Genomic DNA, 19,670 nt, shown 5'->3' with positions numbered 1-19,670 from the left:
ATGTGTTTAGTGTTACACTGTAAAATAATGCACCTGTAGAATGTGCAGTGATCAGTATGGATAAACAAATGAGCAGTGTAACACCAACGTTTTACATTATTTTATAACTTTTTTTCGAAACAATATTCTACACTTGGGGTAAGCCAAACAAGGTTACACTGTTTTAAGCAGACAGGTCTCTTATTCTGAATGATGGAGGCTCCTACCTCCACCTAAGCACGCCGAGTTCCATTTTCCATGGTTTTCACAAATCTCTTCCAGCAAGTGTCATGATGGTTCCTACTATAAGGCCACAGTAGACAACCTGTCCAAAGTTTGACATACTAGACCTCCAAGTATGTAAATGCCAGTATATATTAGGTTTCATGCTTGATCTTATACTGTAATACCATAACATGTCTAGCACGTTCGTAAAAGTGATCCATGGGTGAATGGAACCACCACCACCACCACCACTGCCCGCCCAGTTAGCAGTGCGGTCTAACGCACTGCGTTCCGGGCGGGAAGCTGTGCCGTATTAGTATCAAGGTCTAGTGTCTGGGGATGGTTTTTAAAGCGGTTTTCCACCTGCCTCAGCAAATGCAGGCTGGTTCCCCTTATTCTGCCTCAGTTACATTATGTCGGCAATTGCTGCACAAACACTTTCTCCACATACGTGTACACCATAATTATTCTACCATGCAAACATTGGGGTTACACTAGTCTTGTGTGATACGCTCCCATGATGAAGGGGAGGGGGGTGGGATACATATATCTATATATCACGGATATATAGTTAAATTTTGAACATTTGTAAAGTGAAACTTCCTGGTTGACTAAAACTGTGTACTAATCTAGCTCAATCTCAGGACCTTGCCATTTGTGGGCAAGTGCTCTGCCAACTGAGCTCCCTAAGCATGATTCACAACCAATCACCAGAGCTTTACTTCAGCCAGTAATTCGTCTCCTACCTCCCACACTACACAAAGGCAAAGGTGCTGGGTGCAAGTCTCAGCCCAGCTCACAGTTTTAATCTGCCAGGATGTTTCATATCTGCACACTTTTCTACAGAGTGAAAAATCTCTTTCTGGAAACATCCCCCAGGCTGTAGCTACGTCAAGTCTCCACAATATTCTTTCTTCCAGAAGCGTTAGTCTTGCAAGTTACGCAAGAGAACCTCTATGAAGTTTGGAAGGTATGAGACAAGGTACTGGCAGAAATAAAGTGGTGAGGAGAGGTTGTGAGTCGTGTTTGGATAGCTCAGTCACCAGAACACTTCTCCGCAAAGGCAAAGTTCCCAAGTTTGAGTCTTAGTCTGGCACACATTTTTAATCTTCCAGGAATTTTCATATCAGCACACACTTCACAGTAGAGTGAAAATTTCATTTTGCATTTGTAAGCTGTTTTTATTTTATATTTTTTACACGAAGAAAAAAGATATACAGATGTGAGTTTGTAATCCCATACCTATCACCTTTTACACAATAGCTGCAGTAATAGAAATTCTTCTATGGAATAGGAGCTGTCAAACAGAGAAACTTTCTCTTGTTCGTTCTTTAATTATAAAATACTTTGGAACTCAAAAAATAAGTTTTCTAATCTTAAAGTGATGGAAATTTTCTTTGATGGAAACAGACAACATTTATAACAGTACTAGTACATATTAACCAATATAGCTTTCGAGAAAGACGATTGTTGCCATGTGTTAAACTGGCATTTCTTTTGTACATTCGCGAGGAAAGGAGCATTTCATGTTTATGAAAGCTAGACAAGCTCTCATTACTGACAGCACATCTTATCTACAATGTGCAAAATCCATAACTCATAAAGTAAATATAATAGCAGTCCTACCAGCAGAAGTGTAAAACCATGATAAGTTAAAGCAATGTTGGAGCAATACTAGATACCTTCCCAACACTCACCTACCCAAAGCATGTACCCACACTATTGGGAAATGTACAGCTACAATAGGTTTTATGTCTGGGGAAGTTGGCACACTCTTCCATTTAAACATACTGCAGACCAGAATGTTCCAGAAGAAATGCTCATAAATTCTTTCATAACCAGCTGCAATGACGAAAACTACTCACTGTCTTTTCGTCAGTAGGTTATTGTTAAACTTTAACCTGAATGATGATATCTATATAAATTCGCTGGAGAAGTTGGCAGTGAAGACAACGGAAAAAAAAGCATTGCTCTTAAATTTCTTGCGAGAGAAAAGTTCTTTACATAAGCCTATTATAGATTCCAGGGAAAGGTTAACTTTTACTGAAATGAAATTAAACTTTGTAAACTAAATTAGTTGTCCATTATTTAAACGATCTTCACTTATGTATAAATGTATTACTACTCATTGATTTTAACACTGATGGGTATACACACTACTCATTGATTTTAACACTGATGGGTATACACCTAAATACTGACAAAATCATTTGTGCACTGTCATACAGTAATTAAACATAATAGTTTTCAGCAGTGTTTCGTGCTGTTTGTGGTGAAATAATGATTTAATAAACTTTCGGAAATATTCGCTCACTGCATTTTTTATAGTTTTCTGTGCGTTGAAGTTATTTAGTAAACTTCGTGCTTCAGTTTTCAGTCGATGTTTCTTATTGTTTGTAGTGAAATATTTCAGTAAAATTTTCATTCAGTGTTTTAACTTCACTAAGTGTTACAGTGGCGGCTTAAATGTTTGGTTTTAGCTAATAATTTTGTGAAGTTTTGTTGGTATTGGTATTAGCTGTGGTATAGTAGTATTAATACAAGTAGTTGCTTTCTTAGTAGACAGAAAATTTCGAGACCGCTATTGTTAGTTCTATAAATAGTTCTACTGATGTAACTTAGGTAACGTAGACACATATTCCACCCCCCCTCCCCTCCCCCCAGTAACTGTAAAATTTTACCACGAGAAGAAGTGTGGGCTCTATCATAGATAGTATTTTCATTGGGGGAGGGGGAGGGGGGTGCAGTGGGGAAGCCAGTGGGCATTCTAGTGACATCCTCTCCTGGGAGTGCAGAATCTGTAGTAGAAATAAGTTGATAGAGGAGCATGAACATAAGATCTGTGCCCTTCAGGTGCAACTACAACAAAGGAGGAACTAGATAGGTTGAGGAGGGTCAAGGGATGGTGTGGAATGGGAACTGGCAGTTGGCAAGAAGGCAGCTGCGATTAGTAGTTCTCAGGCAGTTATATTTTGCATATATGCAATAGATCTGACCAACTGTCAGGGTTGAGTGGAGAGCAATCTCTTGTAGTTGTATATGTAGGGAACATGCAGCAGTCCTCAGCAGTTAGGAGGCCCAGGTCAGTTGCAGAGTCTAACAGAAAGAAGGAGGTTCTGCTGCTTGGTAGTTCACACGGTAGATGTGTGGGCCAGCAGTTGCAGGAAGTGTTGGGGAGTGAGTACAAGGTCACCAGCATTGTGGAGCCTAGTGCAGGGTTGGCTCAGGTGACTGACAGCTTAGGGGAGTTATGTTGCAATTTTCCAAAGGAGGATCAGGTAGTTGGTTGGTTGGTTTCAAGTTTAAAGGGACAAACTACGTGGTCACCAGTCTCTTGTTCCATTGAACTAAGTCCATGGGATAAAATGGAAAACATACAAGAGACACCACAGGAGTTCGAGAGGGACAAAAAGAAAAAAACACAAAGCTGAACACACCAGGGACAACAGAAGACAAGACATACAAGAAACAGGCAGAAGAGCTTAAAACAGTAGAGCAGATGACCTGGGCTGCCTGATCACAAGGATAAAAAAGGATGAGCCAGCCACTCTGCAACACATTAAAATCTCTAACCTAAACGGACTAGGGTAGAAAGCACAGGGAGACAAAAGACAGGAAATAAAACTTAAACAGAAGAATAAAAACCAGCATCACGTAGAAAATGTACAACCAAGTCAGCTGTGGAGGCATCGTCTCCTAGAATAGAAGGAAGGGAGTCAGGGAGGTTTAAATTCCGTCTTAAGAGTGGCGAGACGTGGACAGTCCACGAAAAGGTGGACCACTGTCAAACATGAACCGCAGCAACAACATGGTGGGGCCTCACGCCAAAGAAGATAGCCACACGTCAGCCAAGTGTGGCCGATGCAAAGTTGGCAGAGGACCAAAGACTCCCTGCAAGAACCCCACAGAGAAGACTTCCAATCATCTGTGCTCTCCTTGATGGCAGGGAGTTTATTGGGCGTAACTAAGCTGCACCATTCAGCATCGCAAATCAAGAGAACTTTGGGGCATAACACTGATTGGAGGTCAGGTTTGGGTATTCCAATCTCCAGAAGCGGCTTAGGAGTGGCCTGTTTGGCCAGTCTGTCAACAAACTCATTTCCCAGGACTCTGACATGCCCTGGGGTCCATACAAAGACTACTGATCGACCAGATTGTTCAAGGGCATAAACCGACTCCTGGATAGAAGCTACCACAGGATGGCGTGGGCAGCACTGATCAATGGCCTGTAAACCACTCAGCGAATCACTGCATACCATGTAGGACACACAGGGGCAGGAACGAATATGCTCAAGGGCATGATAGATGGCCACCAGCTCGGCAGTGAAGACACTGCAGCCATCCGGCAAGGAGCACTGTTCGATATGGGCCGAGTGAGAATAGGCAAAGCCTAAGCGACCGTCAACCAGCGAGCCGCCAGTATGGATGACTTCAGAACCCTGGGATTAGTCAAGGATCAATAAGAACCGACTGTGGAGTGCCTCAGAAGGAACACAGTCTTATGAAAACGTGATAGGTCCAGCCGTAGTTTCGGCCGAGGCATACACCGCGGAGGCATATGTGTATGGACCCCCACGAGATGCTGGAAAGGAAAGGACTCGAGTTCCAAAAGTAGGGAATGGAGACGTACAGCAATCGTTATCCCTGACTGAGGCCGCAGTTCCAGGAGATGAACCACAGTGCTTGGGAACAAAAGACAGTAATTTGGATGCTGAGGAGAGCTATGGACATGCGCTGCATAGTGGGCGAGCAGTTGGCGGCGCCTGATGTGTAATGCAGGGACGCCAGTCTCCACTATGAGACTGGCCACTGGACTCGTCCGAAAAGCGCCCGTCGCTAGACGAACCCGGCAGTGGTGCACAGGATCAAGCAGCTTCAATGCTGAGGGCGCTGACGAACCATACACTACACTCCCATAGTCGAGTTGTGACTGTACTAGGGCTTTGTAGAGCTGCAGCAATGCACAGCAATCTGCCCCCCCCCCCTCCCCAAATCCAAATGGTGTTGCTCAGGCAGCGGAGGGCGTTAAGATGCCATCAGCACTTTCGCTTAAGCTGACGAATGTGGGGGAGCCACGTTAGTCGGGCGTCGAAAACCAGTCCTAAAAAGTGATACGTTTCGACTACCCTTAGTAGATGCCCATCAAGAAAAATGCAGCGTCAGGGTGGATTGTCCGTCGCCAACAGAAGTGTAAAATGCAGGTCTTGTCGGCAGAGAAGTGAAACCCGTGGTCGAGAGCCCATGACTACGCTTTCTGAATGACTCCCTGTAGTCAGTGTTCAGCGACACCAATACTTGAGGAACTGAAATAAAGGTAGAAATCGTCAGCGTATAAGGAGGGTGACACTGACGGCCCTACAGCTGCTGCTAAGCCATTTATACCCACTAAAAACAGTGGAACGCTCAATACAGAGCCCTGCAGGACCCCATTCTCTCAGATATGGGAGGAGCTAAAGGAGCCTCCCACTTGAACACAGAAGGTACGTAGGGAGAGAAAGTTCGAATAAAAATCTGGAGTGAGCCACGGAGGCCTCACTCACACAGCGTGGCAAGGATGTGGCGTTGCCAGGTCATGTCATAGGCCCTCTGTAAATCAAAAAATGACGGTTACCAGATGTTGGCGCCTGGAAAATGCCATTCGGACGGCAGACTCAAGGCACACCTAATTATCTGCCATTGAGCGGCCTCGGCAGAAACCACTCTGGGATGGAGCCAGAAGGCCGCGAGACTCCAGGAGCCAACACAACCTCCGGCTTACCATTCGTTCAAGTAGTTTGCACAGAACGTTGGTGAGGCTAATGGGCAGTAGCTGTCCAACGTTGCAGGTTTCTTCCCAGGTTTCAACACTGGGACAATGACGCTGTCTTGCCACTGGAACGGAAACACTCCCTCACTCCAGATGCGATTCAAGATATACAGAATCTGACACAGACAGATGTTTGACAAATTGGCAGTGAATTCAGTCAGGGCCTGGAGCTGTGTCAGGACAACAAGTAAGGGCACTGAGGAATTCCCAGTCAGTAAAAGGAGCATTGTATGACTCAGGGTGGTACGATGTAAAAGACAAGTGCTGCTGTTCTGTCCACTCTTTCAATTGTAGATGCAGAACGCCTAGCAAAATGCTCGGCGATTTCACCGGAGTCGGTGCACACTACCCCGTTTACTGAAATCCCAGGCAGCCCCAACAGTGTCGGTAACCTGGGAGGCAGGGGTACAAGAACCAATGGAGGAAACATATCTCTTCCAGCACTCTTGCTTCTGTCTTTGTATTAGGTGGCAGGCATGGGCATGGAGCTGCTTAAAAACAAATGAGAGTCTCCAACGATGGATGCCGCTTACGTTGTTGGAGGGCCCGTTTACGCTCTCCGATGGCCTCAGCGATGTCTGGCAACCACCAAGGCACACTTTCACGCCGAGAGCACCCGGAAGAAAGACGAACCGCGCATTCTGCAGCTGATATGATCTATGCAGTGACCTGCTCGACCACCACACTAATAGCGCCATGTGCTGGAGTGTCAACAGTGACTGCAGATGTGGAAGACAGCCAATTAGCCCTATTAAGGGCCCATTGCGACAGACAGTGTGACACTGTGGTAGTGACAGAAAGATCGGAAAGTGGTCACTACCACACAAGCCATCATGAACCCTCCTGTGGACAGATGGTGAAAGTCCTGGGCTGCAAAGTGAGAGGTCAATGGCCAAATTAATGCCATGAACCACACCTGAAGTGTGTGGGGTCTCCTGAATTTAAAAGGCAGAGGTCGAGCTGAGAGAGAAGATTATCGACAACTCTACCCCCCCAGTAATTGCGGTGCCACCCCACAAGTTGCTGAAGTCCCCCAACAGTAGGAATGGTGGGGGGAGTTGGGAAATCAGAGCAGCCAGTTCATTAAGAGGTATTTCACCATCCAGAGGAAGGTAGACATTACAGACGGTAATATCCAAGGTTGTCCTTGTCCTCACAGCAACAGCCTCTAAAGCTGTATGAAGAGACACTGATTCAGAGTAAACAGAAGTAAGGACATAAGACATACGCCACCTGATGCCACGTTACAGTCAGTCTGATTTTTATAAAAACCCCAATAGCCACAAAGGGCAGGGATCTGCATTGCTGGGAACCAGCTTTCTTGGAGGACAATACAGAGAGCAGGTGTTGAGCTCAAAATCTGTAGTAGTTCAGCCAAGTGGTGGAAAAAACCGGCGCATTTCCACTGGATGATAACGCTTTCTGTGTTCTTTGAAGGCATGGAGGGACGGAGAACGCAGGTTATTCCCTAAAGTCAGCTGCTGCCACTGGTGGGGGACTAACTCCTAGGAACATTTTATCTGAGGAACCGCCGAGAGCTAGATCTTCAGGGACACTAGAAGATCCACCTCATCCTCAGAGGCGGAACTCGTGGGTGGTGGTGGTGGTGGTGGTGGTGGTGGTGGTGGTGTGGAGACCACTGGAACATCTATCGCCAGAACACGTTGTTTCTTCTTCTTTGTCCTCCCACTGTTCTTTTGGAGCTTGCTGGGAGGGCTTTCTGGAAGCAGCAACAGGTAAGGACGAAGAGCAGGAAGCCCGTCGACCTGCAGCTTGTGGCTCCTTGAGCTACTGGCTAACTTCCACTTTCACACAGTGTTGGGCCTTGGAGGGTAGAGCCCCAAGGGACCTTGTACTTGGGAGAGGGGCCAAAGAAGGGGGGCCCTCCTTCGGCTCAGATGTGAGGTCCGGCGGCCCCAACGGTTGGGAGGGCATTGCACCCGAAGATGGAGGTGCGAGGGCAACAGTGAGAGGGGGAGCCTTGAGGGGGCAGGTGTGGTTTTGTGACTCAAAGGGCCACCCACAAGTGGCGTCACTGAGGAACAGGAAACATGCGGTCACGACAGCATATGAAGAGTCCATGCAGACTGGGTTTAACCACTCAAACATTTTCTTAGCCTCTGTGTAGGTCATTCAATCCAGGGTCTTGTATTCCATTATTTTTCATTCCTTCTGGAAAACGGGGCACTCCGGGGAGCAAGGGAGTGGCGTGCCCACAGTTGACACAAATGGGAGGTGGAGCGCATGGAGCGTCACGATGAGAAGGTCGTCCACAATCGCAGCATATAAGGCTGGAATTACAGTTGGAAGACATATGTCCAAACTTCCAGCTCTTGAAACACAGCATAGGGGTACGGATGTATGGTTGGACATCACACCAGTGCACCATCACCTTGACCTTTTTGGGTAAGGTGCCCATTCGATAGCCAAGATGAAGGCACCAGGCACCAGTGGGGACCTTATTGTCTTTCGGGCCCCTGTATATTCGCCGGACGAAGTGAACACCTCGTCGCTCGAGGTTGGCACGCAACTCGTCACTGGACTGCAGAAGGAGGTCTTTGTGAAAATAAGAATCTGGACCACGTTGAGACTCTTATGGGGTGTTATCGAGACAGGAACATCATCCAGGTGGTCGCAGGTGAGGAGTGTCCTCGACTGAGCAGATGATGCTGTCTGAATTAGGACAGACCCTGAACGCATCTGAGACAAACCGTCCACCTCTCCATACTTGTCTTCTGAATGTCCACCAAAGAACTGAGGCTTCATGGGAGTGAAAGATTCCCCATCAGAACGTCTACAAACCAAGAATTGGGGCAAAACTGACTCATGCCGTTCTTTAGCCTGATGTTCCTCCCACAGCGTGGCCAGGGAGGGGAATGAGTTCAGATCATATTTACTGGCATTGAACTGATGCTTTCCTAGCTTTGAGACTGCTGGTTGAGGACCAGCGACAGATGACAGACTCCATTTCATTGCGGGTCATCCGCCCTGATGCAACCCACTCCAACCAAGGGCCCTCTCTCCACGGGCGCCACCCAGCCACAGCAAGTGCCACCTGGCAGGATGGCCATTGCTGGGAGTCCCAATGCCCCAGGGAGATAGTTATCTACTCCTTGGCATACGCGGGAAGTTAACTAGCACGGGCATCAGTAGAGCGATCCCTGTGTTGTCAGGGGACTACATGGCGACCCCACCACAACGGACTGGCTACCGTGCTGGATATTAGGTAACAAGTAGACCATTGCCGTTGACAGTGCAGAAAGCGACACTGCACAATGCATGGTGGAAATCGCATACAGAAAAGTATCTGTGCCCATGAGATGGAGAACAGACGGGACTGCAATGCGATGACAAATAAGCTGGCTAAAGGTCTCAACCCACAATGGACACAATGCACCGAGTAAGACGCCCTTCCCCAATCGACTCGATCTTAGGAGTAATTTTGAAATATGAAGGTCAAACCCGAGAGGGCACCATCACATAAAGGCCAAAACGTTTGAGATTCCTTTTAGTTATCTCTTACGAAAGGCAGGAATACTGCGGGCCTACTCTTACCCCTGAACTCGCAGGGGGCCGATCAGGTAGTTATAGTGGGTGCAGCACGGAACAGTCTTGAGAGGGATGGGGAATATGATGTAGGTCGTTACCTGGTAAAGATAGCTACTCAAACTAGTGGCACTAATGTGCATTTCATGCAACTGTTTCAGTGTCATGATCGGCCTCATCTTAATGCAGCTGCCACACACGTTAACATGGGGCTGGGGAGGGCAGTGATGACAGTGGGCATGGGTCACATTTCAGTAGTGCCAGTTGGGTATATCAGTAGATCTGGTTTCACTAGGAATGGTCTGCACCTCAATAGGAATGGGAAGAGGAGGCTGGCAAAGCTTATAGGTGACAATGTAGTGGGTGGTGATGGGATCACTCGTGGAAAAATTCCTGTACTAGTTGGTGTTAGAGCTGCACCTTTTTTTTTTAGATTGAAGTCAGCTGATAAGTAGACCTGCTTAAAGGAAGTACCTCTAAGTGTTCGCCTTCAGAGGATGTAATGTTTCTAAGTAGAGAAAGAATTAAAATATTTCATCAAAATATAAGAGGTATTAAAGATAAACTTAGTGAATTGCTTATAAATGTTGACTCTGAAATTACTGGTATGTCAGAACACCACTTAAATAATTTGACAATTCAGGGGCTTCCTTTACCAGGATACAGATTAGCTGGCTGTTTTTCAAGGAATTCCTTGCAGGGTGGAAGAGTGGCTGTTGTTGTTCTGGTCTTCAGTCCTGATACTAATTTGATGCAGCTCTCCATGCTACTCTATCCTGTGCAAGCTGCTTCATCTCCCAGTACCTACTGCAACCTACATCCTTCTGCTTAGTGTATTCATCTATTAGTCTCCCTCTAAGATTTTTACCGTCCACGCTGCCCTCCAGTACTAAATTGTTGATCCCTTGATGCCTCAAAACATGTCCTATCAACCGATCCCTTCTTTTAGTCAAGTTGTGCCACAAACTCCTCTTCTCCCCAATCCTATTTAATACCTCCTCATTAGTTATGTTATCTCCCCATCTAATCTTAAGCATTCTTCTGTAGCACCACATTTCAAAAGCTTCTATTCTCTTCTTGTCCAACCTATTTATCGTAGAAGTTTCACTTCCATACGTGGCTACATTCCATACAAATACTTTCAGAAACAACTTCCTGACACAAATCTCTACTTGATGTTAACAAATTCCTCTTCTTCAGAAACACTTTCCTTGCCATTGCCAGTCTACATTTTATATCCTCTCTACTTTGACCATCATCAGTTATTTGCTCCCCAAATAGCAAAACTCCTTTACTACTTTAAGTGTCTCATTTCCCAATCTAATTCCTTAGCATCACCCGACTTAATTCGACTATATTCCATTATCTTCGTTTTGCTTTTGTTGATGTTCATCTTATATCCTCCTTTTAAGACACTGTTCATTTCATTCAACTGCCCTTCCAAGTCCTTTGGTGTCTCTGACAGAATTACAGTGTCATCTGCGAACCTCAAAGTTTTTATTTCTTCTCCATGGATTTTAATACCTACTCCGAATTTTTCTTTTGTTTCCTTTACTGCTTGCTCAATATACAGATTGAATAACATCGGAGAGAGGCTACAACCCTGTCTCACTCCCTTCCCAACAACTGCTTCCCTTTCGTGTCCCTCGACTCATAACTGCCATCTGGTTTCTGTACAAATTGTAAGTAGCCTTTCGCTCCCAGTATTTTACCCCTGCCACCTTTAGAATTTGAAAGAGAGTATTCCAGTCAACATTGTCAAAAGCTTTCTCTGAGTCTACAAATGCTAGAAACATACGTTTGCCTTTCCTTAATCTTTCTTCTAAGATAAGTCGTAAGGTCAGTATTGCCTCACGTCTTCCAATATTTCTACGGAATCCAAACCGATCTTCCCTGAGGTCTGCTTCTACCAGTTTTCCCACTTGTCTGTAAAGAATTCACATTAGTATTTTGCAGCTGTGACTTATTGAACTGATAGTCCGGTAATTTTCACATCTGTCAACACCTGCTTTCTTTGAGATTGGAATTAGTATATTCTTCTTGGAGTCTGATGGTATTTCGCCGGTCTCACATCTTGCTCACCAGATGGTAGAGTTTTGCCACGACAGGCTCTCCCAAGGCTGTCAGTAATTCTAATGGAATTTTGTCTACTCCTGGGGCTTTGTTTCAACTCAGGACTTTCAGTGCTCTGTCAAACTCTTCACGCAGTATCATATCGCCAATTTCATCTTCATCCTCTTCCATTTCCATAATTCTGTCCTCAAGTACGTCGCCCTTCTATAGACCCTCTATATACTCCTTCCACCTTTCTGCCTTCCCTTCTTTGCTTAGAACTGGGTTCCTGTCTGAGCTCTTGATATTCCTACAAGTGGTTCTCTTTTCTCCAAAGGTCTCTCTAATTTTCCTGTAGGCAGTATCTATCTTACCCCTTTTGAGATAAGTCTCTACATCTTTACATTTGTTCTCTAGCCATCCCTGCTTAGCCATTTTGCACTTCCTGTCGATCTCGTTTTTGAGACGTCTGTATTCCTTTTTGCTTGCTTCATTTACTGCATTTTTATATTTTCTGATTTCATCAATTAAATTCAATATTTCTTCTGTTACCCAAGGATTTCAACCAGCCCTCGTCTTTTTACCTACTTGATCCTCTGCTGCCTTCACTACTTCATCTCTCCAAGCTACCCATTCTTCTACTGTATTTCTTTCCCTCTTTCCTGTCAATTTTTCCCTTATATTCTCCCTGAAACTCTGTAAAACCTCTGGTTTAGTCAGTTTATCCAGGTCCCATTTCCTGAAATTCCCATCTTTTTGCAGTTTCTTCAGTTGTAATCAACAGTTCACATCTTCCCCTGGAAATGTCTTACAATTTAAAACCTCGTTCCTAAATCTCTGTCTTACCATTATATGATCTATCCGATACCTTCTAGTATCGCCAGGATTCTTCCATGTATACAACCTTCGTTTGTGATTCTTGAATCAAGTGTTAGCTATGATTAAGTTATGCTCTGTGCAAAATTCAACCAGGTGGCTTCCTCTTTCATTTCTTACCCCCCAATCCATATTCACCTACTACGTTTTTCTTTTCTCCCTTTTCCTACTCTCGAATTCCAGTCACCCATGACTATTAAATTTTCGTCTACCTTCACTACCTGAATAATTTCTTTTATTTCATCATACATTTCATCAATTTCTTCATCATCTGCAGAGCTAGTTGGCATATAAACTTGTACTACTGTAGTAGGCATGGGCTTCATGTCTATCTTAGCCACAATAATGCGTTCACTATGCGGTTTGTAGTATCTTACACGCACTCCTATTTGATTTTGTGTTTATAACCCTATAATCACCTGACCAAAAGTCTTGTTCCTCCTGTCACCGAACTTCACTAATTCCCACTATATCTAATTTTAACCTATCCATTTCCCTTTTTAAATTTTCTAACCTACCTGCGTGATTAAGGGATCTGACATTCCACGCTCCAATCCATAGAAAGCCAGTTTTCTTTCTCCTGATAACGACGTCCTCCTGAGTAGTCCCCGCCTGGAGATCCGAATGGGGGACTATTTTACCTCCGGAATATTTTACCCAAGAGGACGTCATCATCATTTAATTATACAGTAAAGCTGAATGACCTTGGGAAAAATTACAGCTGTAGTTTCCCCTTGCTTTCAGCTGTTCACAGTAGCAGCACAGCAAGGCCCCTGCAACTGCTAAAAAGGCTGCTGCCCCTCTTCAGGAACCACACGTTTGTCTGGCCTCTCAACAGATACCCCTCCGTTGTCATTGCACCTACGGTACAGCCATCTGTATTACTGAGGCACGCAAGCCTCCCCACCTAATTCCATTTGAGTCCATAGATCCACCTCGGAACTGTACTGAACAGATATTTAAATGTTGTGCAGGGGCAGTTGAATTTAGTGACTTCTAATTGCTATTGTTTCTCGGTCCCCTAACTCTGACTTCAGAGCATTACTGCTCAAGCTAGAGAGGGTTCTTGATTCACTTCGTAGGAAGTACCAGAAATTAGTTATATGTGGTGACTTTAATATAAATTTTGTATATGATGGTGCAAGAAAAAGGATGTTGGTAGATATTCTAAATTGATATGACCTGATGCAGACACTTTTTTCCCCCAAATAAGGTGCAGGGGAACAGTAACAGAGCCACAGACAATAATTTTTCTCATTCTTCATTACTAGATGAGCACTCTGTTATTAAAAGGGTGAATGGCCTTTCACAAACCATGAAGCACAAATTTAACACTCAAAGGCTTTGGTAGTCAAACAAATGTGACATATAATTACAAACTGTGCACAAAAGTTAATCCAACAGCAATAGAGAGTTTTTTAAACCTTGTCAAGGAACAAGAGTGGCAGGATGTTTATATTGCCGTAACACATTTCTCATTCTCTTTGAGAGTTGCTTTCCATTAGAACATTCTAAACGGGATACTAGCAGCAGTAGGCAGCCCGGGTGACTGATTAGTGGGACAAGGATATCATGTAGAACAAAGCAGGAATTATATCAACATGTTAGAAATCGTCACAATCAAGCTACAGTAACCTTTTACAAACTGTACTGTAAGTTGCTTGTTATTAGGAAAGCAAAGAGTATGTGGTATGCAAATAGAACAGATAATTCACATGATAAAATTAAAACCCATGGTCAGTTGTGAAGGAAGTGTCTGGTCAGCAGCACAAGGTCGACGATATTAAGTCAGTCTGTAATAAAAATATTTCTGTTACTCATAAATCAGATATACGTACAGTATTTAACAATCATTTTCTGAGCATTCCTGGTGAATAAAACAAAAATTTAGTTTCTTCAGGGTATCATATCACTATCTTGGCAAATGCCTTTCCAAGATTGATGTCTGAAACACTCCTCTGTGATACAGACAATGGGGAGATTGAGTCAATAATTAAATCACTGGTTATGATGGAGTACCTAGCAGAACATTAAAGTACTGTGCTGCACATGTTAGCCCTACTTGTAATTTTTCCTTTAGGAAGTCCAGTTTCCTGAACAACTGAAATACCCAGTAGTAAAGCCGCTTTATAAAAAAGGAGAAAGGGATAATGGAGGCGATTTTAGACTTATTTCTATGACATCAGAATTTGCTAAAGTTATGGAAAAGGCTGTGTATCTAAGGATAACTAATCATTTTAGATCATACGATTTACTATGTAAATGTACAGATCGGCTTTAGAAGTCATTTAACAACTGAAAATGCTATATTCTATCTCAGTGAGGTACTGGACGGGTTAAACAAAAGGTTTCAAATGATAGGCATTTTTTTATTTTATTTGACTAAGGCATTTCAGTGTGTTGATCACAAAATATTGCTCCAGAAGTTGGACTAATACGGAATCCGGGGAGTAGTTTCCAATTGGTTCACTTCTTTAGCAACAGACAACAAAAGGTCATTATTCACAATGTTGAGAGTGGCTATGATGAGGGGGTCTGAGTGGGGTACGGTGAAGTGGGAGGTGCCCCAGGGATCAGCGTTGGAGCCACTCCTGTTCCTTATTTATTTAAATGATATGCCCTCTAATATTACAGGTAATTCTAAAATATTTCTGTTTGCTGTGACACTGGCATGGTAGTAAAGGGGACAGTGAGCAACATTGGCTGTTTCATATAAGTTCACGGCTTGCAGAAAATAAACTAACACTAAATCACAGTAACACTAAGTTTTTACAGTTTCTCGCATGCAATTCAACAAAACTTGATGTTTTAATTTTTAATTTCATGTTTTAATTTCATAGAATAGACATACAAGTGAACAGCTCAAATTTCTAGGTGTTCAGATAGTAAACTGTTGTGAAAAGCCCACAATCAGAAACTTGTTCAAAGACTTAATTCAAATGGTATCTGAAGTGAGTGATTGTTCAACACAAAAATTAGTCTACTTTGCTTATTTTCATTCGCTCATGTCATGTTGTGGTGTATTTTGGGGTAATTCCTCCATTCTAAAAGGATATTTTTGGCTCAGAAACAGGCGATTCAGGCAATATGTGGTGTAAGTTCACGAACCTCTTGTCAAACCCGTTCACTCAGTTAATACAAGGCAGAAAGCAACCCTTCGTGTAGATCGGACTTCCTTAACTCTTGTGCAGAAAGGTGTGCAGTGTAGTGCTGCATCAATTTTCAATAAGCTACCACCCAAATTCAAAAATCTTAGCAGTAATCCACGCACTTTCAAATCGAAACTGGAGAGTTTCCTCATGAGTCACTCCTATTCTTTCAAGGAGTTCCTTGAAAAATTAAACTGATTCTTCTTGTAGTGTTGATTGTGTTTACGTAAACTTATGGCCTCACTTTTATGGGATCATAACATTATATTTTTATCTGTTATTACTTTCATGTTGTAATTTCATTTGCTGACATGTTCCATGACCTGGGAGATTTTCTCTTCAATTTGGTCCCACAGAATTTGACGTGTAAATAAATAAAATAAAAAATGAATGGATGTGTTGCATCTGTGGGTCTAACACTAAAGCTACAAGTATTTTGAGCCTATTGATGCCAAAACATTGGCTTTGACCTGCTGCAATGCTATTAATGTGTGTGATGACAGAACTTTGTCAAAATAGCTGAAACAACAAAGCAGAAAAATTTATTTTGCATCTATTAATTTTTACAATGGAAGTTGCAGTGGCAGACTGCTCTGTAGCTTAGCCCATGACTGGAGTTAGCCAATGGGTGATTCCATTGTTATGGACAGTTGTATAACTGATAGTGAAGTAACATATTAACATGAAGATACATCCCATAAGTTATTTTTTCTTTTTATGAATAGACCATACTATGGATGACATAAAGCCAAGACTTGATGATACAAGCTGTAACACATAACTGAGGAAATCAAATATATTACACATGTATTTGTAATTCTTGTAATACCTGCAGTATACTTCAGTGTATACACAAGATTCCTTGTAGCAGATCTATGTAACAGTGCAAAAGTAGACTTTTCTAAAAAAAAACACAAGCCAACATAACATTCTTTGCCGTGACATTTGTATTCCACAGGGGACATTCAACTTCTTTGTTTAGACTGCAGATCATTTAGTTCTTGAGTTGTGGTGGCACAGATCATGTTTACTGGATCCATATAGGTCTAGTACTGATGGTAAGTGAATGTCGGATAAAAATGTTACCAAGTCCCCGAACCACAATCAATCCACCATGTGAAACACAGTTGGTTTGCTAAATTATGCTGATGCCATTTCAGGTATTAGGCCTGTTCACAGTGCACACTTGCAGTTACAAACTTGAAATAAATAGTCTTTTAACAATGAGGTTGTTTTTTATTACGAAGTTCAAAATTTTTGGAATGACTCTATTTAAGGGAATATTTTGTGCCACATAAATGACACCGTTGTTAAAACCACAGAACGAGTAAGTGGTTACGCACAAATTCAACGTTAGTAGTTTCTTTTCTGTCTTGGAATGACACTATTTAAGGGAATGTTTTGTGCCACGTAAATGGCACAGTTGTTAAAACCATAAACGAATTTCTTTTTTCGTTGGCGAATGAAACCCATTTCGGTTCAGTATCAACCATACTGAAATACTGACACGTACTATGATTTCAAATCCGTGTAACGATTATTCATTACTGTGCGCAGCTCTTTGTTTATGCAAAGGATTTTCTTCCATCATTTCATTCGTTGTTAAGGATGTAGGACAACTCTACCAAGAATAAATTATTTTAATAAAGCCAGTTCGAATTCACTTTGCTGAGTAAGCCCCTCGACACGTAACCTAAAAGAAGTTTTACGGTATGAACAAACACTTACTCCGCAGCTGCACCATGCCTGAAGAAATACGCGTAGGATCTCAGAAGTTCATCTCTTGATCTGATATCACTGAAATGTTCAGGTTTTTCTGCAATGCTATCATATGTCAACAAATGTCTAGCATCAACAAACACGTCCTGACATGCACCGTAACCTAACGCTACTTTTGGGTGCTGGTTTAAGGAAAACTGCTTTTCAGCCTTCACCAATCCTTCAAGCACTGAATTTAACCTGGTTTTTAATTCATCGCCCGCCTCTCTTCTCACGTACAATGAATATAAAAGGACTAATAATGAAATAAAACTACAGTACTTCAGAAAGTTTCCCATTTTTGAATTGGCACTTCCTAAACAGCAGGCAGCCAAAGAGAATTAACTACCAGAAAGATACGTGCCACGTGAAGAAAAAATGCTAAATACGAAATGTCATATCTTTAAGTTGTTACTTGTGATTACAAATAGACGTCAATAATCCATAGTATTTACTGCAAATCATTTATTTCAACTTCAGTTTTTGTTAATTTCTTGCTAAGTAAATCCAATGATTTGGTTGAAAATTAGTTTTAATACTTACGCTTTGATTCAACATGCAGCTAAAATAACACCACTGGCTTGCTAGGTGGTTGTTTGGTTAATTTGGGGGAGGGAGCTAAACAGCGGCATCATCGGTCCCATAGGGTTAGGGAGGGATGGGGAAGGAAGTGGGCCGTGTCCTTTCGAAGGAACCATCCCGCCATTTCCTAAAACGCTTTAGGGAAATTATAGAAAACCTAATTCAGGATGGACTTAGAATTATATATTAATACCTTCAGCTGCTGACGAGCGTTGATATATATCAACGGAGACAGATGAAAATCTGTGCCCCGACAGCGACTCGAACCCGGGATCTCCTGCTTACATGGCAGACGCTCTATCCATCTCAACCACAAAGGATAATGCGACTGCTGGGACTACATCGCGCACGCCACCCGCGAGACCTACATTCTCACCTTATATGTCCACACACTACATTCGCAGTGTCCCTACCCAACACACTCATTACTCTCAAGGAAGAGATTCTTACCAAGTCCCGTAAGAATTTGGCCAATATGTGTGCTTCTGCACAGAAGAAGAAGGTCATGGCCGGTATTGCCAGAACTATATACTTTATATGGATATGGTGTCTGTTCTTTCTTCGTCAGCTTAAGGAAAACTGCTGAGCCACACTGACTAGGGTTGTGATCGCTCTACACTGCTGCCACTGTACTAAGCCCTTGCGCAGTCCTATCTGGCCTATGGGAGCCTGGTGTATGGTTCAGCATCGCATTCAGCATTGCGGCTGCTGGACCTATCCACCACTGTAGAGTTCGACTTGCAACGGCAGCTTCCCACATGAGCCCAGTGAACAGACTCCTCGTGAACGCTTGCGTTCTCCAGTGTGACTCAGATGACAACTGCTGCTTGTGAATTACACAGCCCACACTCATAATTAGTCTCACCATCCAAATTACCACCTCCATTTCCTTAACACGGCGATCCATTGCCCACAACAACTTCCGGGATTCCAATTGCACTCTGTGTCCAGTCGCTTCTTACTGAACTCAACACCTTACCTCTACCACCTTTCCTGCAGGTCCACTTATGTACATGGACCTTGCCTTGGCCACAGCTTTGTATGGACCTATTGCAAACAATACAAATCGTAATTTAAATTTCATATTTCGACTTAACAGTAAAAGATGATTTGCATATCGTCCCGTCCCTATCCTTCTCTTATTTTCTTCAAATTACTAATATTTATTATTTAACGCCCTCCGCTCCGTCAACAAGTTTGAGTCACTTCTTCACTGCAGTAGGGGAGACTGGGTCGCAGTAAGCAGTGGGGCACACAGACTGATTGTTTGCATAAAATATACCACCCTAGCGCTCACGCAGACTGTATGACCTGCAGATTTTTTTGTTTTGTTTCACTTTAATGGAATTTTTAATGTTTTCACAAACTGCAACAGCTTCTAAGCTTTTCACGCTAAGATTCGGCCATACAGGCATGGTCTTTTCCGAATGTGCTCCTAACCAAAAAGCGATTCTGGTAGCTGGATTCCTGAGTTTTTATTAATCATGCTTTCTGCGTCCTTATGGAGATATTTCCTTAGCAACTTTCATCCACTAACAAATATTGCGTTATATCTAACCGACATGTGAACTACTAATTTTCATAAATTTGGCTTTAAATTTTTTTTAATGTAAAGAATTATTTTCTTAGAAATTTTCATTCTCTTAGGGGTTGAAGTTCAAAAGACACTGAAACACATATGTTTTATTTGGATTTCC

The 19,670-nt window shown here is 43.0% G+C and overlaps 1 protein-coding gene across 1 annotated transcript in view; it reads right to left on the bottom strand.

The window, feature by feature from the left end:
• LOC126291715 (ADP-dependent glucokinase) overlaps positions 1 to 17,780 on the bottom strand; it is a 93,359-nt gene extending 75,579 nt beyond the window's left edge. Inside the window, exon 1 of the mRNA XM_049985371.1 lies at positions 17,362 to 17,780. Coding sequence (XP_049841328.1) covers positions 17,362 to 17,690 — 329 coding nt within the window. The 5' untranslated portion in view covers positions 17,691 to 17,780. The remainder of the gene's footprint in view (positions 1 to 17,361) is intronic.
• Positions 17,781 to 19,670: the final 1,890 nt, after the last annotated feature.

The sequence above is a fragment of the Schistocerca gregaria genome, chromosome 9 (assembly GCF_023897955.1).
Source record: "Schistocerca gregaria isolate iqSchGreg1 chromosome 9, iqSchGreg1.2, whole genome shotgun sequence".
NCBI lineage: Eukaryota > Metazoa > Arthropoda > Insecta > Orthoptera > Acrididae > Schistocerca > Schistocerca gregaria.
The sequence above is the reverse complement of the archived record's forward strand: the minus strand, read 5'-3'. Positions and strand labels throughout refer to the sequence as shown.